The sequence below is a fragment of the Lineus longissimus genome, chromosome 4 (genome assembly GCF_910592395.1).
Source record: "Lineus longissimus chromosome 4, tnLinLong1.2, whole genome shotgun sequence".
NCBI classification, from domain to species: domain Eukaryota; kingdom Metazoa; phylum Nemertea; class Pilidiophora; order Heteronemertea; family Lineidae; genus Lineus; species Lineus longissimus.
In genome coordinates, this window is record NC_088311.1 from 1,331,760 (window position 1) to 1,356,835 (window position 25,076).

Genomic DNA, 25,076 nt, shown 5'->3' on the forward strand with positions numbered 1-25,076 from the left:
ATCAAGGGAGATATTATAGGGAGGTCTCAACATAACATGGAGGGGCAGAAGTCAGTTCCTGGTTCTGGGGAGGATTATCCCACGGTAGGATTAGAATGATGGCCTCTTCATAGTCCATCCCGCCAGTTAACGAACACATTCATGACTGCAGGATACTGCAGACTTACATGAACTGGTTGGTGGAACTATAAAAATGCCATTTTCTAATGTATCTTCTCTCTGGCACTCAGTTCATGAGAGGCAGGGACAGAAACTGAACCTGCTTGCTATAGAGTAGACTCGTCACTCGGCTCAGGACAGATAGGTGGCTAACAACAAAATAGAATAGTTGAGGTTCTTGGCTAATCATACAAGTACAACTACCGCCACATGCGTGATAGTGTCACAAGCTTACAACTAAACTAAATGATCTAAACTCAGTTACAGATTAACACGCCGGCACACAAGAGGTGACAAAGTTACACAACCAAATAGTTCATGCATCATTTGTGTACCTATGAGAAATCAAGAAATGAATATGATTGGTACCAATGCCAGTCAGCATACCAAATCTGATGGATCTGTAATGCTTCTGGGATACCGTAGTTGTTCAATGTAAGAAACCTATACCAGGATGACTTATAAAAAACCCTTTATCTATTGCATAATGATGCAAATACATTTACACCCTGTATACCTGCTGTAGTGTGATGTGTGAATGTCCTTTTGTGTACCCATATTTTCAAAGAAAACCACAAATGCATTGTAGTATGCAACTTGAAATGTGATTCAACCCCAATCAGGAAGAAGGCAGAGACCTTGACAAGGCTTATCAGGGGTAAGCACTGTTCTTGATTCAAGAATGTAAGGGCACTTGAAGCACCATTCGTGCCATATTTGATAAACTTTAAGCAAAAAGTCTTCTATTGCTTTCAGTCCTTTTGGGGTCAAAATCAAATAGACAAAAACTGCCCGACAATTGTGTAGAAAACTAACAAAAACAGCAAATGGTTAAAACTGAGGTTATCTGTACAATTATTACCAAAAGAAACCAGAGTGTGAATCTAAAATGGTTAGCAAGTTACCAGAGTAATGTGTTCAAATAGTGATCAAAGAAAGCCGATGAAAACATTGCTTACTCAGGTAAGGTCACATGATCAGCATTCACTGCCAATGACTTCGACTTTGACTTTTTCATTTTGGTGGATTTTTGTCTTGCTGGGGACCTACGAACCCACAGGGAGAACACACTTGTCAATAAGGTTATGGTTAACATGCATGATGGTCTGGGCTGATCAAGGTATGATTGCCATCACAATGTCCCCAACAATTTCTGTGCCCCAGTAGTCTTGCATAGTTGTCATACCTGGCTTAACTGAAGGACATCCAAACATGAATACGTCTAGGCACTTTATTCAGAAGCAGATATGGACAGATCAAAGGAGACGTTGATGATAATAGCGCAATGATCAAATGCGATCATCAAAATGAGACAAAAAGAAAGCATCAAACTGAAGAGAACAGCACATATGCTACATGTACAAGCCAAATTTGACGAACAGGAAAGCCTCCCTAATCACATCACAGAGGAGACCCACTTCGAATGGAACCCTCAACAGCTGTCTTACCCACTGCATCATAGACCGACTGAAATATGTTTACTCTGATATGGTAAAGGTGGCGTTGCCTACTTACGGTGATTCTGAACCTTTACTCGTCGTGTCCTCTTTGTCTTTCTCTTCTTTATCTCGTTTCTTCTTCTTCTTCTCTTTCTTCTTATTTTTCTTGCCAAGGAACCCTGGGAAAGATCAAGAGAGCTGTGAAATCACACTCACAGTACAGATAGGAGGATTAAGGAACCATGGAAAGGTTACTCAAGTGTGCTGTGCATGTAGCCCAGCCTGACGTCAGGTTATTTTAGTTGAAAGCCTCGGAAGTTAATCAAGTGAAGAAATGAATGTGCACTTGTGTAATTCTGACTGAATAATGGCTTAAACAGCAAAGATTATGGATTATTTTGATATCAGTACAAGACAAAATGATGGTCACAACACAAGAGGCATGAAACCAATCTATATCTTATATACTGACTAAGCAAACTGGTCTAATTGGTGCACCCTTTTGTACCAATTTGACTTCAAATCCCATCCCACTAGCTCTGGCCATTTCCCTCGCCGTGCATATCCAAGACAGAAGCCTTTCACCAGCAATTGAACCACAGTGAATAGACAGTAGGGTCAGAAGGTTAATGCACAGATCAGTCAACAAGTTCACATCTCTCATTCATTGAAACATTGAAAAGCTGACATAAGCTTCAATTAGAATGTTGTGGGTAGACACAATGGGTGATATGAATAAAGACTAGCAAATGCTTTTACTTCAATTTTGTACAGAAAGGCCTAGTGTAAATGTACATGGAGTTTTAGATAAAAGCATTTGCTAGTCTTTATTCATATCACCCATTATCTTAGTAAGAAGCAGTAAGCTACCACTGAGCTAGCACTATTAAAAAGTCAAATTAACACATCAAAAGCTACATATCTATTGTTAAGCACTACACTGAAGCAATGTTTTGAATCAAGACAAATGATATGTTCATTCAACCTTGAATTGAATACATCAGCCACTGACACATTTTAGACCATGTTCTGTCATACATAAATGATAATGAACACCAGCTTCACAAAGAGGGAAATAATAAGAAACAAAATGTTCTAAATTAGTATTAATAAACATGTAGCACTTGAAATCATTGTGCCAGTTATAGGACTATGAAAGGAGCTGCACTCGTCTGTACATTCCAAGTACAATACACTGGAAACTAAAGCAATGAACAAGCAACATGCTACATGCGATTTGACAACCGTATGAGGCATTCTCCAAAATCGCTTAGCAATAATGACATGACACGGGCCACACAAACAGGCTACCACTGCAACAAACAGAAAGTCAAACACTTCATGTGCGATTGGTGCAGACTGTTTTGAAAATCATTCGGCCATGGGCTGTGCAAGTGTTTTACATGTGCACCGATGTAGTGATGATCCAAATATGCAATTTTAAAAGCATATTATCCCGAGGGCTGGATTCTGATTCTCATGGGTCAGAATACAACGGCAGTCTACTTGAATAAATGTTGTTGGATGTGATAAACTACCCGACTGCACTATATCTAGCCTAAATAGAGTGAATTGTGAATTAATCTGTAGTATGAAGCAGTCTGTTATATTGCAATGGTGTAAGTTAACCAAACCCTGGTGAACTGCGGCAAATTCCAACTAAATTTGTTGGATAAACAACATTGAAATGTACTAAAAAATGTCTAGAAAGAAGAGTTACATCGTGAGCCTCGGAGGGTCGGACTCCGCTCAAGTGGACTCAGCTTACTCCAGTTATAGTCAGGCGGGTCCTCTGCAAAACAATAACACACTTGCTTCAGATGACGTCCAATTTTTGCTAGGAAAATTGTACCTTGGCTCAAAACAATAGAAACTCAACCAATGAAAAAATTTCACATTCTGCTTTCATATTTGATTGGTGGTCAAACTGAAAGTCTTCGAAGACGTTAACATCTTGTAATTACATACTTCTGCCTGCACTGCTGGGCATTTGAGTCAATTTCTTGCTTCCTTTTCTCCAACATTGCCAGGCATACCCCAGTTTTAGATCATTGTTAGACACACTTCACAGAGAACACAGTTATGGCGTGCATTATCAGTAAGCAGTTTTGTCTGGGCAATCCATTTTAAAAGGACTTGAATCATCTTGTTGATATCCCTTGAATGAGAGACCACTTTAGCCATTCTATGACAAACTTTCAATCAACATGCTCATGGGACATACTCAACTATCCGTACAATATGGCCATACCTGCAATTAACTTAACAATGAGCAAGAGGAATTGACCCCCCAATCAACAGTACAAGCATAACCCACTGAACCTTGGCTAAGCCAACACTTGGGGCTTTGTGCTACAACCACAAAGTGTTAACTTATTCCAGTAACACAAGAGAAATCTAGGCTAAAACAGAACATCAAGTAAGAGAAGATGAGTAAGATCACTTGGCCCACCACAGATGACAAAACTACAAGAAACTATGGTTACTTATGGAGATTCGTCTCAACAGCAACAAAATGACCACCGCCCTTGGATTTCCTCCTTATGGACGGCATCAAATGACCAAAATGAAAGGAAGAGGGTGTTTGGGTATGTGGCAGTGTGTTTGTAACAGAGGATTTGTATCATGCCATCAATTTGGAAGTGTTCAATCAGTTGAGTTGAATACCTATTCAACAGGTTCATTGGTGGCTGATCTGTCAAGAGAATGGCTGAAGACAGTCACATCTTTTGAATTCAAGAGTCTAGGCATGTAGTAAACCTGACATTGAAGTCCAGTTTGGTGAGAACAACACACACTCCCACAGGAGAGTTAAAAGAAAAACATAGCTTACCTAACGTAACCAGGTCTTTTTTTGGTTTATCTAAGGCGTTTCCAATACTGTCTCGGCGATCACGCTTGGTTAATGTGGGCTCGGCCACTTCTGGTTGTGCCACCATTGGAGGGAGGTTAGATAGGTCAGCATCTTCAAACTCAACTGGCCCTGAAATATCAGACAGTAAGTTGAAACCTATAAATCAATACTGAAGGACTCTGATGCCATTTGCTGCAAAATCCTCAACTGTTGATAGAAAGATCAAGGATGAGATGCAGCATTGAAGGTCGGCATCCTTGGGTGATAGGGCAGCAGAGCAGCAAGTGAAACCCCTTCAGATACAAGTACAGCATATCTGTGCAAGATATAGGAATCAGCGTGGTTCAGCAATACCCCTCGTTATATCGCCTTCATCAAAACGTCTGGTAAAGAAGTGCATTGCTTGATGTAATGAAATGTGCTGGGAGATTCAAAGCTTGGGACATGTCACTGCAACAGTAAATGACAATCTTGTTCGAGGGCAAATGATACAAACCAGGGACCACAAGCCAGTAAACGACCACTGCCACATCTTATACAACAGCAACCAGAACTGTAAAGTCTTCAAATGAAGACCAAGCAAAACAGAATGACTCAGGCTTGAACAACTGCAGGACTACCCCACTCCATACCTTTCTTCGTCAAGCACTGTTTGAACAAACCGCCGACAACAATAGGTATAGGGGACACATGAACATCAACAATTTTTTAGGCCATATTATACCCCCATCTGGAAAATGCAGCAAAAATCTACCGATTACTATATAAACAACACACAACTGACAAAATGGAAAAGATGAAAAAACAACAGAATGAAGCCAAAAGACTTTCGTGTCAAAACTTAGGGATTCAAGACTGACATTCAAAAATACTGTGAAACTGGCTACTATCAAGTTCATTTGGAATTGCTAATTTGTTCCTTTCTAAATTTTAAGGAATATTTCTCTCAGTGTTTTGAAAATCTTTTGGCTCAACCTGTAGAATAATGAAGACAAACACAAAATGACTGAACAAACTGAATGTAAATACCTGCAGTCTTATTCCAGATTTGTACAGCTACAATAGCAGGAAGCAGGAAAGCAAATTACCCGCATGTCCAACAGAGAAAAACGAAATGAAAACACTGGTAGTGGAATGGAACTCCTGTATCAAAATCTGTTTTATAGCTGGCCATCCTATAAACACCAATCATAGTTCATTTTGTAGACTTGTGCCGAAGAGTGTTTGCTCACTTACTCCCATCTTAGTTTACACCCACCCCACGTTAACAGCAGAAGTGACCAAACCTTTCATTCTGTGAGATTCTCAAGAAAGTAAACGACTATTTACGAATATGCTATCATAGCAGTGCACTGAAGCAACTCAACACATGTCCCAGGAATAATTTATCATATCTTGCAAAAAGTGATCCTCAATCAGTCAAGTCATTTCACCAACATGAAACCAGTAGAAGCCAGAACACTGTACACAATAATACACTTGCTTCATTACAGGAAAGTCAGTCCATTGACCATTGTCTCCTTTGTTATTGAGGGTGGTCAATTCCACTCATTCACAAGAGCTTGGTCGCATTACGATGCACTTGAATGCCTTAACATAACAAATAGCATGGCAAATGAACTCCTCCTTCCTGCAATGGAACAAGTGTATAACTGGCCACAGTACAGAAGCAGAAGAAAAATCTTGACAGGAGAGTGGCAAATTGTGTGAAATTGCAGGAGAAACAAAATCTGCCTCTTTCCTGATCAATGCCCTGAGAGGTGGAGCATTGCAGTGGGGAAACAAAATGGCCAACTTTTGGGGTCAACCTTGGATGTTTCTGACATCTCGTCAGTCTTGAGAGCCTAACCCCAAAACCGGGCAAGGTTTGGCCACTTCCCTGTAAGAGGCAAATCATCTGGAAAGAGTCGAACTTTTTCATAAAACACATTTTCATTCAAATAATATTTCACAGGAACTTACTTTCTGAGCAACATAATCTTGGAGCAGAGGATTCGTTTCACTTTCAGGATGGAAATTTCATATTCCAACTTGAAATTGTGCACTCCCCGCCCCCCGCCCCCCTAACCCCAGTCCATGCTTACCAGGTCGGTCCTTCCCTGTCGTTTTCCCCTCTACAAATTGGTAAATCAAGTTGTCTACCGTCTGCTCCTCCATACTTGTTCGGAAATCTGAATGCACCTGGAGAGAAAATCAATGATAAATATTCAAAAAACGAATCTTAGCACAAGTGGTGGCTTTTGACATAGCTACATGAGAACTGTCCAATAGCCGATATTCACATCATCATCTGAAATACAGTCACAGAACATCATGTCTTATGACCAGTCAAGTGCTGCACACGATCAAAGGCTTACAGTCAATTGTGACTCTTCTTGAGACAGGGTTGACAGAGGATGAGTACTCACCTCCCCAATTAACTGGTAACCTTGTTCCACAGCTTTGGCATAAGTATCAACAAAGTCCTTCATTTGCTGTAAATGGGCTTCCTCAAGCTCTTGAAAGTGCTGTAAAAGTCAAGAAGAATGAAACATTATTGGCTTTGCTCCACTCAGAGGGTGCGGTAGAAAGGAGGGTGGATAACATGTGTTCCAGCCAAGTCTTTCAGTTTCTTTTCTCAAGACACAGTCAGGGCAATCGGCACAGTACCTTGCTAAGCTCTTTATACAGGACAAACTGTACAGACCAAAACACCTTAGAAGCACTGTATTTTCAGGTTGACTGCATATGAATACTCACCTTACAAGAATCAGTCATTTTCTTTTCAAAATCATTTCTAACGTTGCTGTACTTTTCTACATAATACTTATATTCATCACCTGCAAGAGAGAGAAAGCAGAGTTAGTAGATGAAGCAAAGTTGGACTCCTTGTGTCATTTACAGAGCTATACTCTCTCCAACTTTGCTACAACTCCTCATATCAACAGGCTTTCTCTACGAAAAAGTCCATACGAGTATTGACAATTGCAGTTCTCTTCATTTCAAACAACTCATCACAACAACATCTGCAACAGCATATGACCCTGCCTAAATTCCTCTCCCAATAAGACCTTGAAGTTGACCTCAGAAATCTTATACAATATCTGACTGCACGATGATCAACACGGACCGCAGATAAACACCATCCTTTTGAACTTGGTACCTCTGTAGTTATAGTATTGTTATACAACTCCCTAAGGGCAGGGAGAACATTCACATAAGAGTTTAACAGTAGACAGTTGAACATTCAAGCACATGACCTCACATACTCGGGTTAACATCTGCCGCAGATCAGGAGAAAGTAAAGAAAAACACAGCAATCCTGAGGCACTTGGATGAAACTCCCAAAGACTTTTTCAACTGCACCAACATTTACTACTTACTCGCTTTTCTAAATTTGGTTTCTGCTTTTTCTAATTCTTTTGGCTGTGCATTTTCTCTTTTTAATTTTTCGTATTCTAAACATCTTGCATGGTAAACCTCTTTCGCCTGAAAAGACATTGCAATAAATACTATCACAGGAGAACTGTCACAGGAATATCAAAACAAACAGGTTTTAATTATTTCAAACAGGGGAGTTTCAAACATGCCGAAACAAGACAGGAGCCTAAAGTAAAGGGTTAAGCTGTCCCCATATCTATTGATTCATGAATTCCAATGATAATGCATTATGAGATAAGCCATACCAGAGAGATAGTTACCCACTCTTTAAGTCACAATATCAGTGTGTTATGTCAAGACTAACCCTAATGTCTGTACTCAATTCTTGACCTGTGGTCTTGTTTAACATATGTGACTCGCTCTACCAAAACTAGGTGCTTGTCGCATCTGAACTTGACAGGTTGATACGGACTTGTTGTTCATTTCCCTATTGTAGACCTTTTGTGAAATCTATTACAAACTGATTTGGTCACATTTCACAAAAGGTCTACAATAGGGAAATGAACAACAAGTCCGTATCAACCTGTCAAGTTCAGATGCGACAAGCGCTTAGTTTTGGTAGAGCGGGTCACATATGGTGGAAAGCAACCAGGACAACAAAACAAATGACTTTATGTATTCCGAGTGGTGTGACGTCACCAAGCGTGTTCGAAGCGAGACCAACTTATTCATATGTTCTTTGGAACGCACGGGCGCAGGACGTGCGTCCAGCGCGCTGCGGCAGTTCGACCGGCCAACTGGGATTGGCTGTGCTTGGTAAGTATTTGAACCTTGCGGTTCGGGTGGTAATCTTTCAAAGATGGACCACACTTGATTGGGAATCATTAGATTGCCCATAGTTGAACCTTTCGGAGGTTAACAAATTGGATGGCGATCTTGGCGAAGATGGGCCACAGATGGTGGGGATCTTCGGGATCGCCTACGCATACTAGCTAGAACCTTTCGGAGGTTTAGTTTTGGAATGGTAATCTTCTCGAAGATAGGCCATAGGGATTCATACTTGAACCTTTCGGAGGTTAAATTTGGATGGCGCTGTTTGCAAAGAGCACACGCACACTGAGAACCTCAAGAATACTACCTAGTATCGAAGGCGGAGGAAATGATAGATTATTTGGCTCGACCATTTTGGAAACCATTCCGGTTTCTTTGCTTGGGTGATGTTTGGCGATCTAATATGATCCTTCCCCCCAGCTATCATGGTGCAGGCACTTGGTGCAGACATTCAATAAAATGTATGTTTAGGAAAGCCCAAGCGCTGAGAGCAATAAGAGATTGTTGCAGCTATTGTTTTTGGGTCGCTGGTAGGGTGTAGTGTAGGGGCTTTATATAATCTATAGGGGCAATCGGCTTACGACCCCGGTCATAGTTCAATGGAGTGGAGCGGTTTTGTTGTTCGTTTTCGTTTGGCCCTTTTGTTCCCGGCGAAAGAAGGAGAAGTCGGAATGTCGACGTGTCTTTTGTTTGGAGAGTCAGTGTTTTTCCTCTTACCCTGAAAGGTATCGGGGAGTATGTTTCGGGTTGTTGTTGGTGCTCGGCGAGGGGATATTGCCCGAAGGCGGAGATTACATAAGAGAGTCATTTGACAACGTGTTGAGGGTCCTTGAGATCAGAATAAATTCTAGGGCGAGCCATTCGCTACTTGATTCAAGATGACGGACACATCGGACAACGTTGCTTCTGTCGCGGGCCCATCTACCCCGAAGGTGTGGCTCCGGGATAGACACTCTCTGAAGGGAAAAGACATCTTACCGGTCGTGTTGCGGCTGAAAGCGTTAGAACAGGTACCGGAGGAGGATTTTGCAAGTCCCTCAAAACGCTACCCGTTGGCAACATTCACGGAAAAGGACTTGGAGAAGCAGATCCTGGCGCTAACTGGATATGAAATGAAGGTAGGAATTTCCCCCTTTTTTCCTTTGGTTTGGGGGTCACTGTTTTTTGAATGGTGATGCTAGACCCTTATTGGGGAATATAGCCGATGGAAACAAATTTTAGAAGTTTAGCCAGCCGACTACGGATGAAAGCCTCCAGGTCTCAAAGAGGCAGACTTGTCTTTGTTTTGTTTTTTCTCCGTTTCTCAGAGGATGATGACGATGGTAATTGTAGGTAATGGTGATGATGATGTTTCCGGTGATGATGATGATGATATAGACTGATAAAGTATACATGGTGTTTTTTTTTTCTTTCTTTCCCATATCAGGTTCTATTGAACATGGGGGCGAAAGAAGACACGTTTCGTAATAAGAGACTGGTTGTACACTGCGCTATCATGGAGGCGAACCAGGGCGGAGCTCCAGACGCCCAGGTCTTGTCCACGGGAGCCACACTGACGCCAGAGGATAAGGGAAAAGGGAAAGGCACAAAGAGGGTCAGTGTTGGGGCCCTCTCTTTTTTTTTTCCCGCAAAAAGGAAAGTGTTTAATTGAAAGGTGATGACGCTGCATGGCAGGTAATGGCGTATTTGAGGTTATTCCTTTCCCTGCATAGGCTAAACCTAGGTCATATAGCGTAGGTGACTATCGGAACATCAATATTATAGGGCAACGAAACTAACACGCCAGGCAAACACGGAATTACCATTGACCACACGATATACTGTTAGTGATTAAGAATTTGAAAGGCGCGGTTGTTTTTTTGTTTTTTTTTTTACCTAAAAACTATGGCCTTTTTCAGGCGGCTCCGCACGACGATTCTGGGGAAGCGCAGCCGAATTCGGTTTCCGGGGTCTACTGGCTCTACTAAGACTGCTTCGACCACGGACGGTGCTGACGGTGGCGATCGCTTGTCCAGAATGGAGGCGGACCTAAAGAATCTAAAGGAAGCGGGGGATGCGGGATCGGTGCAATTCGCGCTGAAACAGGTGAGGGCCCTGGCTTTAAGATCTTCCACGGATAACGGTGTTTTGTTGGCCTCTATGGAAACTCTACACGACGCGGCCGTTATTGCCGGAAGTTCGGAGGCTTCGCTGTACAAGATGACTTTAAAGGCTTGCAGGGAGAACGATGGGGCGGGTTACCCACTGCACACGCTTGTTACTAAAATGATCGGGGATGAACAGTCGAGGAAAGCTCAGACGGCGATCGATGCTTGGCAAAAATCCGCTCGCAAAGCTAAGAAAATGAAAGAAGAGACCGAGGAGAGGAAAACACCGGGGAAGTGGGATCATTTTGGTGAAAAATCTACCTCTCCTTGGTCCCACGCTCAGGGTTATGGAGCGAGGGGCAGATCATATGGGGGAAGAGGGAGGCGAGGGGGCTCTTCGGGCTGCTTTGTCTGTAAATCATTAGATCATTTTGTACGTGATTGCCCTCATAATTCATATAACAAGGTGGTTAAGAAGGAATAGGTCGGTAATTTGTTACAAATGGCTTCCGCGAGTTGTTGTTTTTTTTTTGTTTTTGTTTTTTCCCTTTTTGTTTTTTCTCTTTCTTTGTAGGAGGTAGTTTACTTGGGACAAGACCTCGGAGTGATGAATAGTGCCCCTCATTCACCTAGTAACAATTCGTCTATCAGACGCCCTCTCTGGTGAATAGGAAATTCGGGCAATCGGGCTGACTATCATGGCGGCATGCCGCGCTAATGGGTCCATCCTTTAGGTCTAAAGTGTGTTGTGTCCATTATCAGCTCTGGCGTAACGATCTAGGGGACCATGATTTTCCGCTATCTGGGGATACTAAGCCTCGTGGGTAACACCACCTTGAGATGGCGGGGAGTTTTAGGTCTGCCTCTGTGGTCTTAGAGACGCGGTTGGTTGGGAAATAATGCTCTTTCCCGGATACCCATATTGACTTATATTCCTCTTGATATATTACAGGAGGTTCCACAGTGGGAATATTGTGAGGCATTTGATCCTGTCCGACTGGTCTCGGAACGCCGTGAACCGCGTTTCTCAGACTATAGGGGTAGGCCTACTACTGCCCTGCCTCTGAGTATGGAGAATATTCTGGAAAACGACTGGTCTTCACAAACGGATTGGGAAGCACGCATGGGGAATCTTAGACTGAGAGATCCGAACCACTTTGTTTCGGGTCAGTTGCATTCTGAATTAAAGAACTGGGAGTTTCTGTTGAGGGTAGTCGACAATGATGAGTCACGCATGGTCAAGGACTGGTTAAACAATGGCGTTAATGTAGAAAGTTTCTTTCGGCCCTACAAAGGTGTTTTCAAGGGGATCCGGCTCAACTCCGACAGGCCGCCAACTCAAATTTTTTCAAACTATGAAAACTGCATTAAATTCAAGGGCGAGATCATTAAGCATTTAGAGGAGGGTCTTAGAAGTGGGGCTCTTGAATATGTTGGCAGAGTGGGGGAGGTCAAGCCACCACATTTGGTTATGCCTCTCCTCATGATCGAGGGATCAAGGAAAAATCGTCTGTGCCATGATGAGCGCTTTCTAAATTTGTTCATGAAACACATGCCATTCACCCTGGAGGGTCTGTCGCTTTTACCAACCTTGTTGGAGGAGGGCGATTACATGGCCTCCTCGGACGAGAAGTCTGCTTATCAGGGGGTGCGTTTATCAGAGAACTCGAAGAAGTATTTTGGGGTCCAGTTTGGCGGTTTTTACTTCCAATACACGGTGTTACCATTCGGCTGGAGTATCAGCCCTTTCGTGTACCAAACCGTAGGGATGCAGGTTACCACTTTGCTAAGAAGCAGGGGAATGATAACCACTCAGTATTTGGACGACCGGTTTCTAGGCCCTTTAGTGGGGGTGGAGAGGCCAGCAGGGGTGAGCACGGGGTGGTCGATTTACTATAACGCTGTAGTCCTGTCGTGCCTGGGTTTTACAATAGAGTTTTTAAAGTCGGTGTGGTTTCCAGTATTGAAGATGATACACTTGGGTTTGATCGTCCATTCGGACTTGAGGGTGTTTGAGATTCCGCAAGAAAAAAAGGACTCTTTCAGGGTGTTGAGGGAATCTATTTTGGCAGACGACTTCGTCCAGGTGAAGTCCCTTCAGAAGCTAATGGGCAAATGTAACTCGTTTTGTCTCTGCATCCCAGTAGCTAGGTTGTACATTCGGCAAATGGCGAGAAGCGTCAGTTGGGCGGAAAAGCACGGAGGGGTAATCCAGTTGTCTGGGGGACTCCGAGAGGAGATCCTTTTCTGGCGATTTCTAGACTCTCACGAGAGTTGGTCAAAATGGAGAGGGGATAGACACACAGACTTGACTCTAGCTACAGACGCTAGTGGTTTCGGTTGGGGGGCGCACATCTCGAACGAGTTGATAATTCGAGACCTTTGGGACAAGGGTGACACCAGGCCAATTCACCTCAAGGAAGCAGATGCTTTATGTAAGACCTTGCAGTCAATCCCGGACATGATCTCAGATAAGAGGCTTGACGTCCTTGTGGACAATCAGGCCTTGGTCAAGGTTTGGGAGAACCAGAGTGGAAAAGATCTAGCTCTGGTGAATATGCTTAAGGCTTTGGTAGTTTTCCTGTCCAACTTGAATTGTGACTTGAGGCTTCTGTACGTTCGATCTGCAGATAATCTAGCGGATGGGCCGTCACGTAAAATCTCAGAGGCCGATGCTAGACTGACCATGTCTTCTTGGGCAAAAGTAGAGGGTTGGTTTGGTCCTCACACCTTCGACCTAATGGCTTTAGACTCAAACAGCATGAAAGGCCCAGATGGCCGGCGGTTACCACATTTCACTCCTTGGCCCCTCCCAGACTCTTCGGGAGTTAACATATTCTCTCAACAGTTGTCGAAGGAGCAGAACTATTATGTGTTACCTCCTTTCAATATGGTCGGAGCGGTTATGTCTTTCGTACTTCATGACTGCCCAACCCCATTATCGGTTTCCATGGTAATCCCCAAGCCGACCCCTATCCCGGCTTGGTGGCCTTTGCTTGTGCACAGGTCGGTACATTGCCACAAACTGGGCGAGCAGGGCAGACTGGGAATTGTAGAATGTCCGTCTCCCTCCGGTTTCGGGGCGTCGGAACTCAAATGGGATTTGTGGGTGGCAAGGCTGGTGCTCTAAGATTGTCTTATGTACAACCCGTTGGTTTTTTCAGAGGGACACAACGCCGTTCGGCCAGTTGCCTTTTTGGAGTTCAACGCATCCATGTAACGGTTGGACGGACCGCACCTGGGAATCCGACGGGGTTGTCATTCAGTGGGCATGTGACTTTTAAACTAACAGTCATTCTAACTCATTGGTAGGCGATTTATTTGTTTACCGGGGAGTCAGCAGTTGTGAGATCGTGTTTTTTGTTTTCACGACTACTCATTTGGTTTTTCAGAGAGACACAATACCTCTGGATTTATTCGGTCTTCGGACCAGGGTCGACGCTATGATGTATAACCATTCGTGCAAGGCATATGAGGCGGCCAAATCGAAATTGGGATACCAGTTGGAGAATTTTCTATTTGAAATGGGCAGCAGCATGATTTCGTGTTCGCCCTATGAAATATGCCTTTTTCTGGCGTGGTGTGACCAAAGCGGAAAAACTGCAGTGCATGTCCGGAGTTGTGCTCAAATTGGGGCAAGGAAACCGGTTTGCAATTGCCCGAAACGATTGGCGTTTGGTACGGTAAAGACGAAAGTAGCTCAGTTAAAGGTTTTGTTCGACAAGATTGGGCGTAGTGGGCAATGGGCGCGGGGCGAGGGTAATCCTGTCTGTTCGAGAGAGGTTGGTATTTATCGGGGGCAGGTGAGGGAGGAACAGAGTGTGGGTCATGTAGCACCAGTTCAGGCAGTGCCACTGTTCTTACCCAAGGTCAGATTGATTGCTCTTTACATTAACAGGAAGTTGGAGGAAGATCAGCAGAATTTAACTATGAAGTATATTTGGGCAAGAGACCAGGCTTGGTTAAAACTTATGGCCTTTGGAGGCGACCGAGCTCATGATGTAGGTTTGATGCTTTCTCAGGAGGTGAAGAGTTTGACGGATAACTCCGGTTTCGTTATTCGCCATACATGGGGGAAAAATCTCAGGGTGGATCGCCCTAATATTTTTACTATTTTGAGATGCCAAGATGAGATTATCTGCCCAGTGAAAGGCCTAGAAGATTACGTGAAAGTGGCAGGGTCTATGGGGGTCAGTTTGAAAGTAGGCTATTTCTTCAGGCCCACCTCCCATGGAAAGGTGGTGGACGCGCCTTTGAGCTATGACGCCATCTATGAAAGATTTGATTTCTATCTGACTTCGTTGGGTATTAAAGATGGGGAGACCCCCCATAGCCTGAGGAGTGGTTGTGCCATCGGTCTACAGGCAGCGGGGGTAGACAGGTTGGCCTCAATGCAACATGTCGGCTGGTCCACCGATGACTCAGCCACACATTACGCCAGGAGCTCTAGGGTCTGTCAGGCAAACATCATGCGGGTGGTGGTAGCAGGCTCCTCAGCAGGGTACGACTCCGTCGACCATATTGACCACACCTGCCTCAGTAAATCATTCGGCTGAGTTCTTTGTTGTACAAATGTAAAAAAAAAAAAAAAAGGAAAAAAGAAGAAGTAATTTGACCGGTTTGTCCCGAGGAAACTACCTCCCTGAATGAAAAGGTATAATTTGTACGGTAACGTCGAGACATAAATAGTTGGTCATTTCATGTATAAGAGCTGTTCAAAAGAAAGCTTGTAGTTGGTATTGCGTGTACTTGTATATTCATTGGCATGGGATACATGCCATTAATTTGATATTAAAGACGAAAGTGCATTCTACGTACATATCATCGTTTCAGAGTTATTTCTTTGAAATTAACATGATTGGAGTAATTCAGACTACAGTGGAGCCTCGCTGTGACAGACACATGGGGGTCACTTTATTGGCAGGGTTTTTAGTCTGTCTCAGACGGAGAGCGTCCTCGTGTCTGCCTCAGTGAGGTCCTACTGTATCTGAAAAAAGACAGTTTTTGTTTTATCTATAAGTTTTGGGAGATTTGGAGAACATAACTGATAGATAAAACAATGGATATCGCACATGGAGAGGATAGACTGGAGGGTTTTCTTCCCCATATCTATCTCCGGCGCAGAACATCCTGTGACGACACTCCACCCGGGATACTTAGTTATTCCGAGTGGTGTGACGTCACCAAGCGTGTTCGAAGCGAGACCAACTTATTCATATGTTCTTTGGAATCGGCCGGACTGCAGTACTGAGGTTGCCGCACTCGGCAAAGACTGGAAGGGTCTTTAGGAACGTATTTATACTAGTAGGACCCCCTACGATGATAAGGAAACGGGGCCACTCGGACAGCTTTCGTCCCCTCCCACCCCTCCCCCGAAACTGTCGGTGGATGCCGTCCACGGGATCTTTCCTGTGCTGGAAGGTTTTCTTCCCCATATCTATCTCCGGCGCAGAACATCCTGTGACGACACTCCACCCGGGATACTTAGTAATTGCCCAATGCTAGATGTAAAATGGGTAGATTATGTCCCCTTCCACCATACCCTCAAACACAAATGATTCCCTTGCTGAAATCCATTTGCCATGGAGATGCAACAATTCAGATAAGATTACTCCATGTAATAAACCCAAAGCTACTTGTATTGGATAACTATTAATTGGCCACCTACAATATTGACAAGGCACCTCAAACAATCTAAGATTAACCTATTGTAAACATAACAACTAAGGTCTTCATACTAATCAATAATGTATTACTATTGTGAGCATGTATATTACTACTTCCAGATTACAATTGTGACATGTAATGGGAGCAAATAAGTCAGCCATTCACAATAGCTTGTAACCAGGTGGGCTGGCTCTTGCGTGTGAACAGAATATGGAGATATTGTGTAAAGGGAAAACAAGTTTTTCCGCAATCACCAAAGTCCTGATAAGGAAACCTAGCTTGAGATACCCAGGCTTCACATTTAAATGGCATGATAGCACTCACACCCCTCCATGCTCCTAACTTTGGGTTGAACCTACAAAACACACCCCAGACATTTCCCGAAAATCTCACGATACAGAAAACATGGAAGTGTTTCCCACCCCTCGATCCAGAATCAGATTCAATGCCGATTCCTTGGTGAAATGCTCAACCATTGTAAGGAGTCAATGATTGTCATAGTGACACATGACTGTTTAACGAGCTTGAATCGGGTTCTTCCCACACTATCCAATGTTACTCTTGTCTATCAAGCAAATGTCAAGAATCAATAGCTCTATTGTAACAGGATACAAAAATAACCCATTGATTAGCTACCACAGCTTTTTGTTGATACAATTAGTGAGGAGGAATCACATTGCAGACGTCAGTAAGGTGGGTCATAGTGGCCTTGTCTTACGATATATTCAGGTCACACTGCTCCACATCGACAAAGTACAAATAAGGCTGTTTAAGCATCAATCCATGCCGCATATAGGGCACTTTAGAATAACCACTCTGATAAACTCAATTACTTCGCCAACTCTACAAATATCATTAAACTTGATGAGAACCTGATGTGACAGTCGCACTTCGTGAATTCAAAACTGATTTTCATACACGAGCACTGAGCATTTTCAGCGGATCAAACTTTGTACATACCTTTTGTAAAGCTACTGTTGTTTGCTGGATAGAATGAACTGTGTCTAAGGTACCTGACTCTCCATCCTTTATCTGTAATGAAACAAAAGACTTTATAAAAGTCACCAGTCTTCTGACAGTGGTCTACACAAAAGCTACAAGAAACCCAACTCCCACTACCAGGCAATATCAAAGGGACAACCCGACATGTAGCCTCGATGATAGGTCAACTGGCTAATCCCCCCTCCTTCACCAACTTACTGATGGAGCTACCCACCACAGCATCAACTATCAATTGTGTAAGGAATATTGCCCCACATGATATCAAATTCATCCTGTCTGCATTATAAACTGAATTCACCTGATTCATTTGTTGGCCGACATTAAAATAAAACAATAACCTTATCCCAGATCACACACATATTCATATTACCAAGAATAAACAAAGACTGTTTTTTAGTCTAGCAATTCTTGATATAACTGCTTTAACTGGAGACACGATTACTAAGTATATCGGGCACCATGATTCAGCCTAGGGGCAATAAATACAGCTTTGATCCACAGACACAGCAGTGGCCAGCTCACGATGTAAGTGTTCTTCGATGAGTTTATTGATGATAGTCACTACAAAGGTCTTTGTAGAAGAGATGGAAGATGGTGAATTGGTGAACTTGTTCATCAGTAAGAAGTGTACTAGAGACATTATGGAGTTAGATCATGGCCACCTGGAGCATTCCACATGTGGTGGTTTCATGGCATCTTTCGTCAGACTGGGGTTGTGATTCTATTAAACACATACCAGCCCTCTTCATCGATATGAATTTGATAACATTCAGCTCGTGTCATGATAACCCTAGGTCATACCCTGGTAGTGGTATATCTTCCATAAATGACTCTTATTCTTACCGATTTTTGTTTTTTCTGAAGCTCTTCGACGTAGCGCTGTACGTCCTTCATGAGATCCTGCCATTTGTGGACGATTTGAAGATGAGTGCTTGACAGTTTCTCTGCCAGTGTCTTTAAGATTTGCCAGAATGGGGCAAAAGATCTGGAATAACGAGATGCATTCAACGTCACTTTAAACCCACTGGCTTGCCATATCATTTGATAGTTTCAATCACTGGGTCCAATCCTTTCAAAATTTTGAAAGTGGCATGCATGTCAACTCTACAATACCTTCACACTATTATAGTCTACGACTTCAACAATCAGCCGTTTATCAATAGTAAAACTAAACCAGGCAATATGTCTATAAATCCATCTGGGTTGTCTCATGCATATTTCAGCTCAATGCATCCATCCATCTTTTCTGGTCATAGTAATCGCTGGTGGTGACCACTCTCCGCACACAATACCCAACACCTGTTGCAATGCATACATACTCAGGCACTGTCAAGAAAAATGATGGCACAATTGATGCAACCATATGCGTGGAGATTGGTCATCACAATGACTAATGATCAATGGACTCATTTACTAATTGCTTGGTTGTATGCATAGATTGAAAAACACAATTCACTGTTTGGAAACCACCCCATAGATGACACATTAGTCGACATGGATGATGGACACTGACTTTGATACAATACAATGTTAGTTCCTCCCATCATGCACACAGTGGTCAGCAGATCGGATGTTAGTCATTGTTGCTCACCATAAAAACGCCACCCAAACAAAGTTATGTCCATTTTAACGGTCTTATTGCCAAACATGATTGCAGTATTGATAATGATAGGATTGGGGTTATCTTCTTTAACTGAGAATTTTGCTTCATGTCTCAGCAGTCTATTCAGAGAATCGCAAGAGGACCCCACTTACCCTAAGTGATTGAAGTTATTGGTCTGTTTGGCCAATTTGGCCAGCAGTTTGGAGTATGTCTCCTCAATAGTCGAACTGAAATGACGGAAAACACATGATCTCAAGGAAAATAAGAATCTCTCCTGAGTTATCTGAAATCTATACGGGGTGTTTTATCTGAAATTGAGTGAGGTGTTGTTGTGTGTTGGTGTTTAAAATCAATCAGAGATAATGATAGAATGAAATGGCCAGGGCCATTGTGCTCACCTCACGTGGAGGAAAGATGGATTAAGAGCATGGTATTGTGTCATGTAGTGTTAGGTTTGATGTAGGTCCAAGCAATTACAATTTCCCCAAAATGGCAAATTTACAGTACATTCGACCTCTGTGACCTTGAAAAGTAGGTCAAATCAAAAAAGATCCGGGTGACACATTGAATGGTTGTTAGAATTAGATGTACTTATGATATAAAATTGGTGCCAATCGGGCAAGTAATTACTAGGAATAATGGCATTTTGAAGAATTTAGGATTTGACCCCCTCCCTGGAGGCCAAACGGCAAATCAGATCGCACCAAACTTCAGTACCTGAGATAACCTGACCAAGGGGTACATGTGTACTTAATTTGTGATCAATAGTCATTGCAGTTAAGAAACGTGCCATAGTTACGGCCTGACGGCGAATTTACGCCATTTGACCTCTGTGACCTTGACAAGAAGGTCAAATTAAAAACCTGTGTGACATATACTGTATGGTGGTAAGATGTACCCATGATATCAAATTGGTGGCAATCGGGCAAGAAGTTAAGGAATAATCACATTTTTAAGGTTTTTAGATTTTGCCCCCTGGTGGTCAAGTGGTGAATCATATTGGACCAAACTTCGGTCCCTGAGATCACCTGACTAAGGGGTAAATGTGTACCAAATTCGGTATCAATAGTCATTGCAGTTTAGAAACGTGCCATCGTTACATCCTAACGGCCAATTTACACCATTTGACCTTTGTGACCTTGAAAAGGAGGTCAAATCAAAAACCCGGAGGATATATGATGCACCTTTGCTAGAAGTACCTACCATATTTTTTTCAAAATTTCCCGACTGCTATTAAGGGAGATATTGCATATTTTCACTTTTAACGTTTGGCCCCCTGGTGGCCAAACCATGAAACGAATCGGACCGAAACTTGGTCTCCAAGGTGTCATTACATAAGGGTACATGTGTACCAAGTTTCAACTCAATAGCTCTAACAGTTACGAAACGTGCCCTGCTAACGGACGACGGACGACGACGACGACGACGACGACGACGACGACGACGACGACGACGACGACGACGACGACGACGACGACGACGACGACGACGACGACGGACGACGGACGCCACGGTATGGGATAAGCTCACCTCTGCTAAGAGGTGAGCTAAAAACCATGGTAACCACCAGCAAACATGAGCACAATGAATCTATACATGTGGAACAAGTGGGAGGCAGTGCTGGGCGCTGTAGAGATTGTAGGGCAATGTAGAACCTTGAAATGTAACCTATTGGAATCGGGAATGCGCTAGTTTTTCTTGAGTACGTACATCCTAGGATTTCAGTGGCCAAGTATTAGTATCATCATCTGGTGTGGCCAGAGCCTGTTATTAGTTATGGCAAGCCTGAGAACCTCTATTCCCATTGTCCAAGTAGCCCAGTGCCTGGGGCCAATACTGTCACAATCGCCGCTTCCAGCAGACGGTCACATTAGATATGCAAGGAGTTGGCTCACAACCAAGCCAAATGGACTTCACATCATATTCAGTATCATATTTGATGAGATGGCTATCATCTCTATCGTATTTGATTTCGTATTTGCCACGCAAATCATACCAACACTGATACCATCCAGTCTGGAAACTCAAGGTAAGGCAAACGTGGTCAAGATGTCCAAACGGGTTATAGTATACAACTGCTGAAGTGAAACACTTCATGATTTCTTGTTTATACCACATGATTCATGAATAAGTCGAACTAACACTATTCATTTCAATCAAACACAGCACACAATGTCCTAAATGATGTTTAAAGTCACACAGCCTCTGCAAAACCAGATTACTTCTACTATACTACTTATCCTGCCTTCCCCCTGCCCTTCATCAGGAAGACACAGCACAACAATATTCCTTAACCTGATAAAATCTACATTACATGTAGTATCTCCTTGCCTAATCTTAACCATGTCAAATACTTGACAAATAAACCTCCTAAGACACACAACCTGATATCTTTCTTATGTTATGATGAGAGACACTGCTCGTGCTAGACAAATTAACAGTCTGTCCTGAAGAAAAAAACCACAATCCCCAAGAGATGGTATCTGAATCTGATTAGGATGCATCACGCGAACCTTACGGCTGACTGCCCAGAATCACGAAGCAGTCGAGGGCACTGGATCCCACCATCGGAGTCGGAGGTATCAAGAGAATGCCATCCTCTGCAACAAGTGATGTTTCCATGACAACAGTTTCATGGAAGAAATCTAAAAACCAATTAGAAGGGTCATCAGAGATCTCAAGTTTTTATCTTGCTGACACCAAGCAATCAAAAGGAATTGCTTTAACTGTCTGGTGCCTGAAGTAGTCTCAATCCGGCTTGATCAAGCACTAGCAAGGGCCTAACTGCTGTGTCTCGATGTATAAAACAGCCGACATCATTGACAAGTAAGGTGACACAATCGACCCAAGACTGCAATCCACTCATCAAATAATGATGGGATCTATAGTTTCCCTGCGGACACTCACTTCTCACTTTAATAGCAAGGTATTGTTAGCAAGAAAATCAGATAAAGACAAACCCTACGGCTAACTCAAATTATATCAAATTTGTGGGGAATAACATGCGCCACTTGTGATAATGCTCTCCACCCAATTACATGCTTGCCCTAATCAAATGACATACATGAAATAAACGAGGCATTTGAAAATTGGCAAAAGAGAGACAGCATTATTAAAGAATTTTGATAGAAAATCCCTCGGGAAATTATGCCATAAAGCAGAATACCTTCGAAGTGCCAGGATGGATTACCAAGTCAAATTTTTAAAATAAGTGTCTATGTACATGTCAAGTGCATGTCCAGTCTCTACAGGAACCTGTGGTGTGCTCCTAGAGTCAATGGTTTCTGCAAAAGCACTCCGAGGGAATCAGTTTTGACACTGCTTTTCAGTGTACTTTTAAAATCATTTGCCAGACTGGAGGATTGATCAGGTTAAGACAAGACAATTGCTTTGGGATTTGTTTCTTTTGATTTTTTACTCAGAACAGGACTTCCTGGTAAATCTTTGACGGCGGAAAGGAAAAAGAGTCTCTACTAGTAGAACATTCAGTTTTTACATAGTATTTAGTTTGAAGTGTAATGATCAATAGCCTTGTGAAACAAGAACTACGCGATACACGGTGCAGTTAACAACAATTTGCCACAGACTAATTTTCGTTAAGATCTCGCAATATTTACACTGCATCTCATAAGGAATAGAAGTAATGAATAATGAGCAATAATGAGTGCTACTATCAGGTTATACTACAATGTACAAGATGAAATGGGGGGGGGGGGGGGGGGGGGGGGGGCATTGTGGGGATGTGGAGGATATACATTAAGGCCTCAACATTGTTCATTGTGACAGCGTACCACGATTGCAGTTCCTAGTCATAGACGTCTGGTCTATTTCAGGAGAACTGCGTACGGGTAGGGAGAGTAACTATGGGCCCAATCACTTACCTTTCCCTGAGGAAATCAGCAAAATCTGTGCTCGACTTAAGGCCATGCTTTACGTTATGGTAAAGTACATCAAATCCGTTGTTTTTCTCCCCCTGAAACGATAAACAACATTGGTTTAACTTCGATGAACATACTGTATTGGCCATTGAGCAAGAGCAAATCATAATTGCGACTTTCCTTGAGATGTTGTAGACAATTCTTTGATGTCTCTCACACCCCATACAGTTGGCTATGAACTTGTAGTCACCGAATGTAGCTTCGGGTGCAATGATCTTCACAACCTAAAACTGAAAGTTTTCACTGCACAGCACCAAATTAGACATTCATTTTCGAAAAAATATTAAACATGCTGGCCTAAAACATTCAAAACAGTCAGGTTAGACACTGGCATTAGCCATTCAATTACAGTACAATGCAGTGCCAAGTGCCAAACACTTGGCATTTCCTGATGGATGGAAAGTTTTTATCATAGAAAAAACAAGATGACACAGTTTTCTATTGAAAGTAAACGCTTATGCGCCAAGGCCTCTGAACAATGTCACTTTATTATTGAGAAGTAGGTCAAACCTACTGTTAAAGTAAATACTTTGTAACATGAATAATTTAGTTATGTCTACGAACACAATACATCAAAATATACTAGGGATTGAAATATGAAAAGATGAGACATTTAGTTGTTGATGGGGAGGAATGAGAGGTCTTTGACATATACCTCACGATCAGAATTTCATAAGCTCACCTTATCCTTTTTTGGCCGGATACAATCATGTACTGACCCAGAACTAAACTGGTCAATGACAAAAATTTAGGACCAAACTCATGAGGAGCAGAGACCGTCTTGCTGGAGATTACCCTCGAGCAAGGTTCCCCTGTACCACCTGCACTCACAGCTGGTATCGCCCATCGGCACCAACCATATCACAGTCAGACAATCTGCACTCGTTGGCCGACTTGTTTTTGTCACAGTTGAATTTAAAATGAACTCAGAGACAATCTAGGTTTTCAGTTAGAATGTAGAGTGATGACAGGAAGGGGGATGGTTCCCTGCTGACACCAATTTGGAGTTTTGCTTCCGCCACTTGAACCTCAAGATGGTGTTTCCTCTTGTGGCTGTGTAACTATTTAACACTCGGACTCGGAGAGACCATACAGATACCATAAGTGTATTTACGGTGCAAAATGCTGTATGTTATTTAATGTGTAACATTGAACAATCAAAAAACACATCCTGATCTTCACAACCAGCCGCTGTTCGGCGGGAGACAAAATCCAAAATGAAACTTGCCTCTTTCTCTAAGTTTGCTCAGCAAACAAAATACTAACTTGGATTTGACCATATATAACAATCAACGTTGTCATTACCTACCCATTGGCCTGAAGTGAAATCCTTCATGACATTGATGTGGCCCGACGTCAATTCTCCATGATCCATGTCCAGGACATCATGAGCCCTTTGACATTGCCTTGGCTTTGCCTTGGGGGCGCCATAACGCATTCATACTGACACATAGGCCCATTTAGATTTAGTAAATACAAGTCAAGTCAAGTGATCGTGATATACATTTCATTAGCTTCAATCAACCTGAATACAAGGCAGAAACATTGCAAACACTGTGGTGCTGCAACTGCATGGGTTTTGTGTGCAGCCATGTACTGTGTCCGTGTCAGTGACAATGAGTGTACTAACTCAATACTGTGCATGCAAAATGCTGTACATTATCAGTGCATATTTTTTATGTGTTTTTGAAAGTTCATTTGTTTAGATTTGCATATTCCTGAATTCTACAATATGACAGCCTCGATAGCCACTCAAGTCGGTTATTCTCTTCTTCGTTACAAGCTCCATCAGAACCACTAATGAATTTTGATCAGAAACACATAACTTACCCAGAAATTTTCTGTAAAAAGGGACATTTTTACGAACACCTACTGTACATCCCTCAAAATGGCGAATGTATTATGAGATTTGTACGCACGCGCGATGACCTCCAAAGTATCAGTGGCCTTGACCCAAGAAAGGCTGGCTGCGGGAATTTCGATATTCGTGATATTTTGGTGACTTTTTCCTCAAAATGTACGATAAATACGTAATTTACACAACATCCAAGCCGATGGTTTCTGTATTGATTAGAAGCTCTTTCTATCGGATTTGGTTTAAGGGAGTACCAAGGATAGTTTATGTCATAAAATCCT

The 25,076-nt window shown here is 42.7% G+C and overlaps 1 protein-coding gene across 2 annotated transcripts in view; it reads right to left on the bottom strand.

Annotated features, from left to right (window-relative positions):
• Positions 1–24,839, bottom strand: part of LOC135487284 (F-BAR domain only protein 2-like) — a 35,435-nt gene extending 10,596 nt beyond the window's left edge. Inside the window, exons 1-13 of one of the 2 annotated variants that reach the window (XM_064770836.1) lie at positions 24,771–24,839; positions 22,884–22,975; positions 19,155–19,229; positions 18,243–18,384; positions 17,358–17,429; positions 7,815–7,920; positions 7,192–7,271; positions 6,861–6,959; positions 6,537–6,633; positions 5,482–5,508; positions 4,432–4,581; positions 3,319–3,390; positions 1,675–1,777 (exon numbers count right to left, since the gene is read on the bottom strand). In XM_064770836.1, coding sequence (XP_064626906.1) covers positions 1,675–1,777; positions 3,319–3,390; positions 4,432–4,581; positions 5,482–5,508; positions 6,537–6,633; positions 6,861–6,959; positions 7,192–7,271; positions 7,815–7,920; positions 17,358–17,429; positions 18,243–18,384; positions 19,155–19,229; positions 22,884–22,975; positions 24,771–24,797 — 1,142 coding nt within the window. In that variant the 5' untranslated portion in view covers positions 24,798–24,839. The remainder of the gene's footprint in view (positions 1–1,674; positions 1,778–3,318; positions 3,391–4,431; positions 4,582–5,481; positions 5,509–6,536; positions 6,634–6,860; positions 6,960–7,191; positions 7,272–7,814; positions 7,921–17,357; positions 17,430–18,242; positions 18,385–19,154; positions 19,230–22,883; positions 22,976–24,770) is intronic. The other variant, XM_064770837.1, reaches the window with a different exon arrangement.
• Positions 24,840–25,076: the final 237 nt, after the last annotated feature.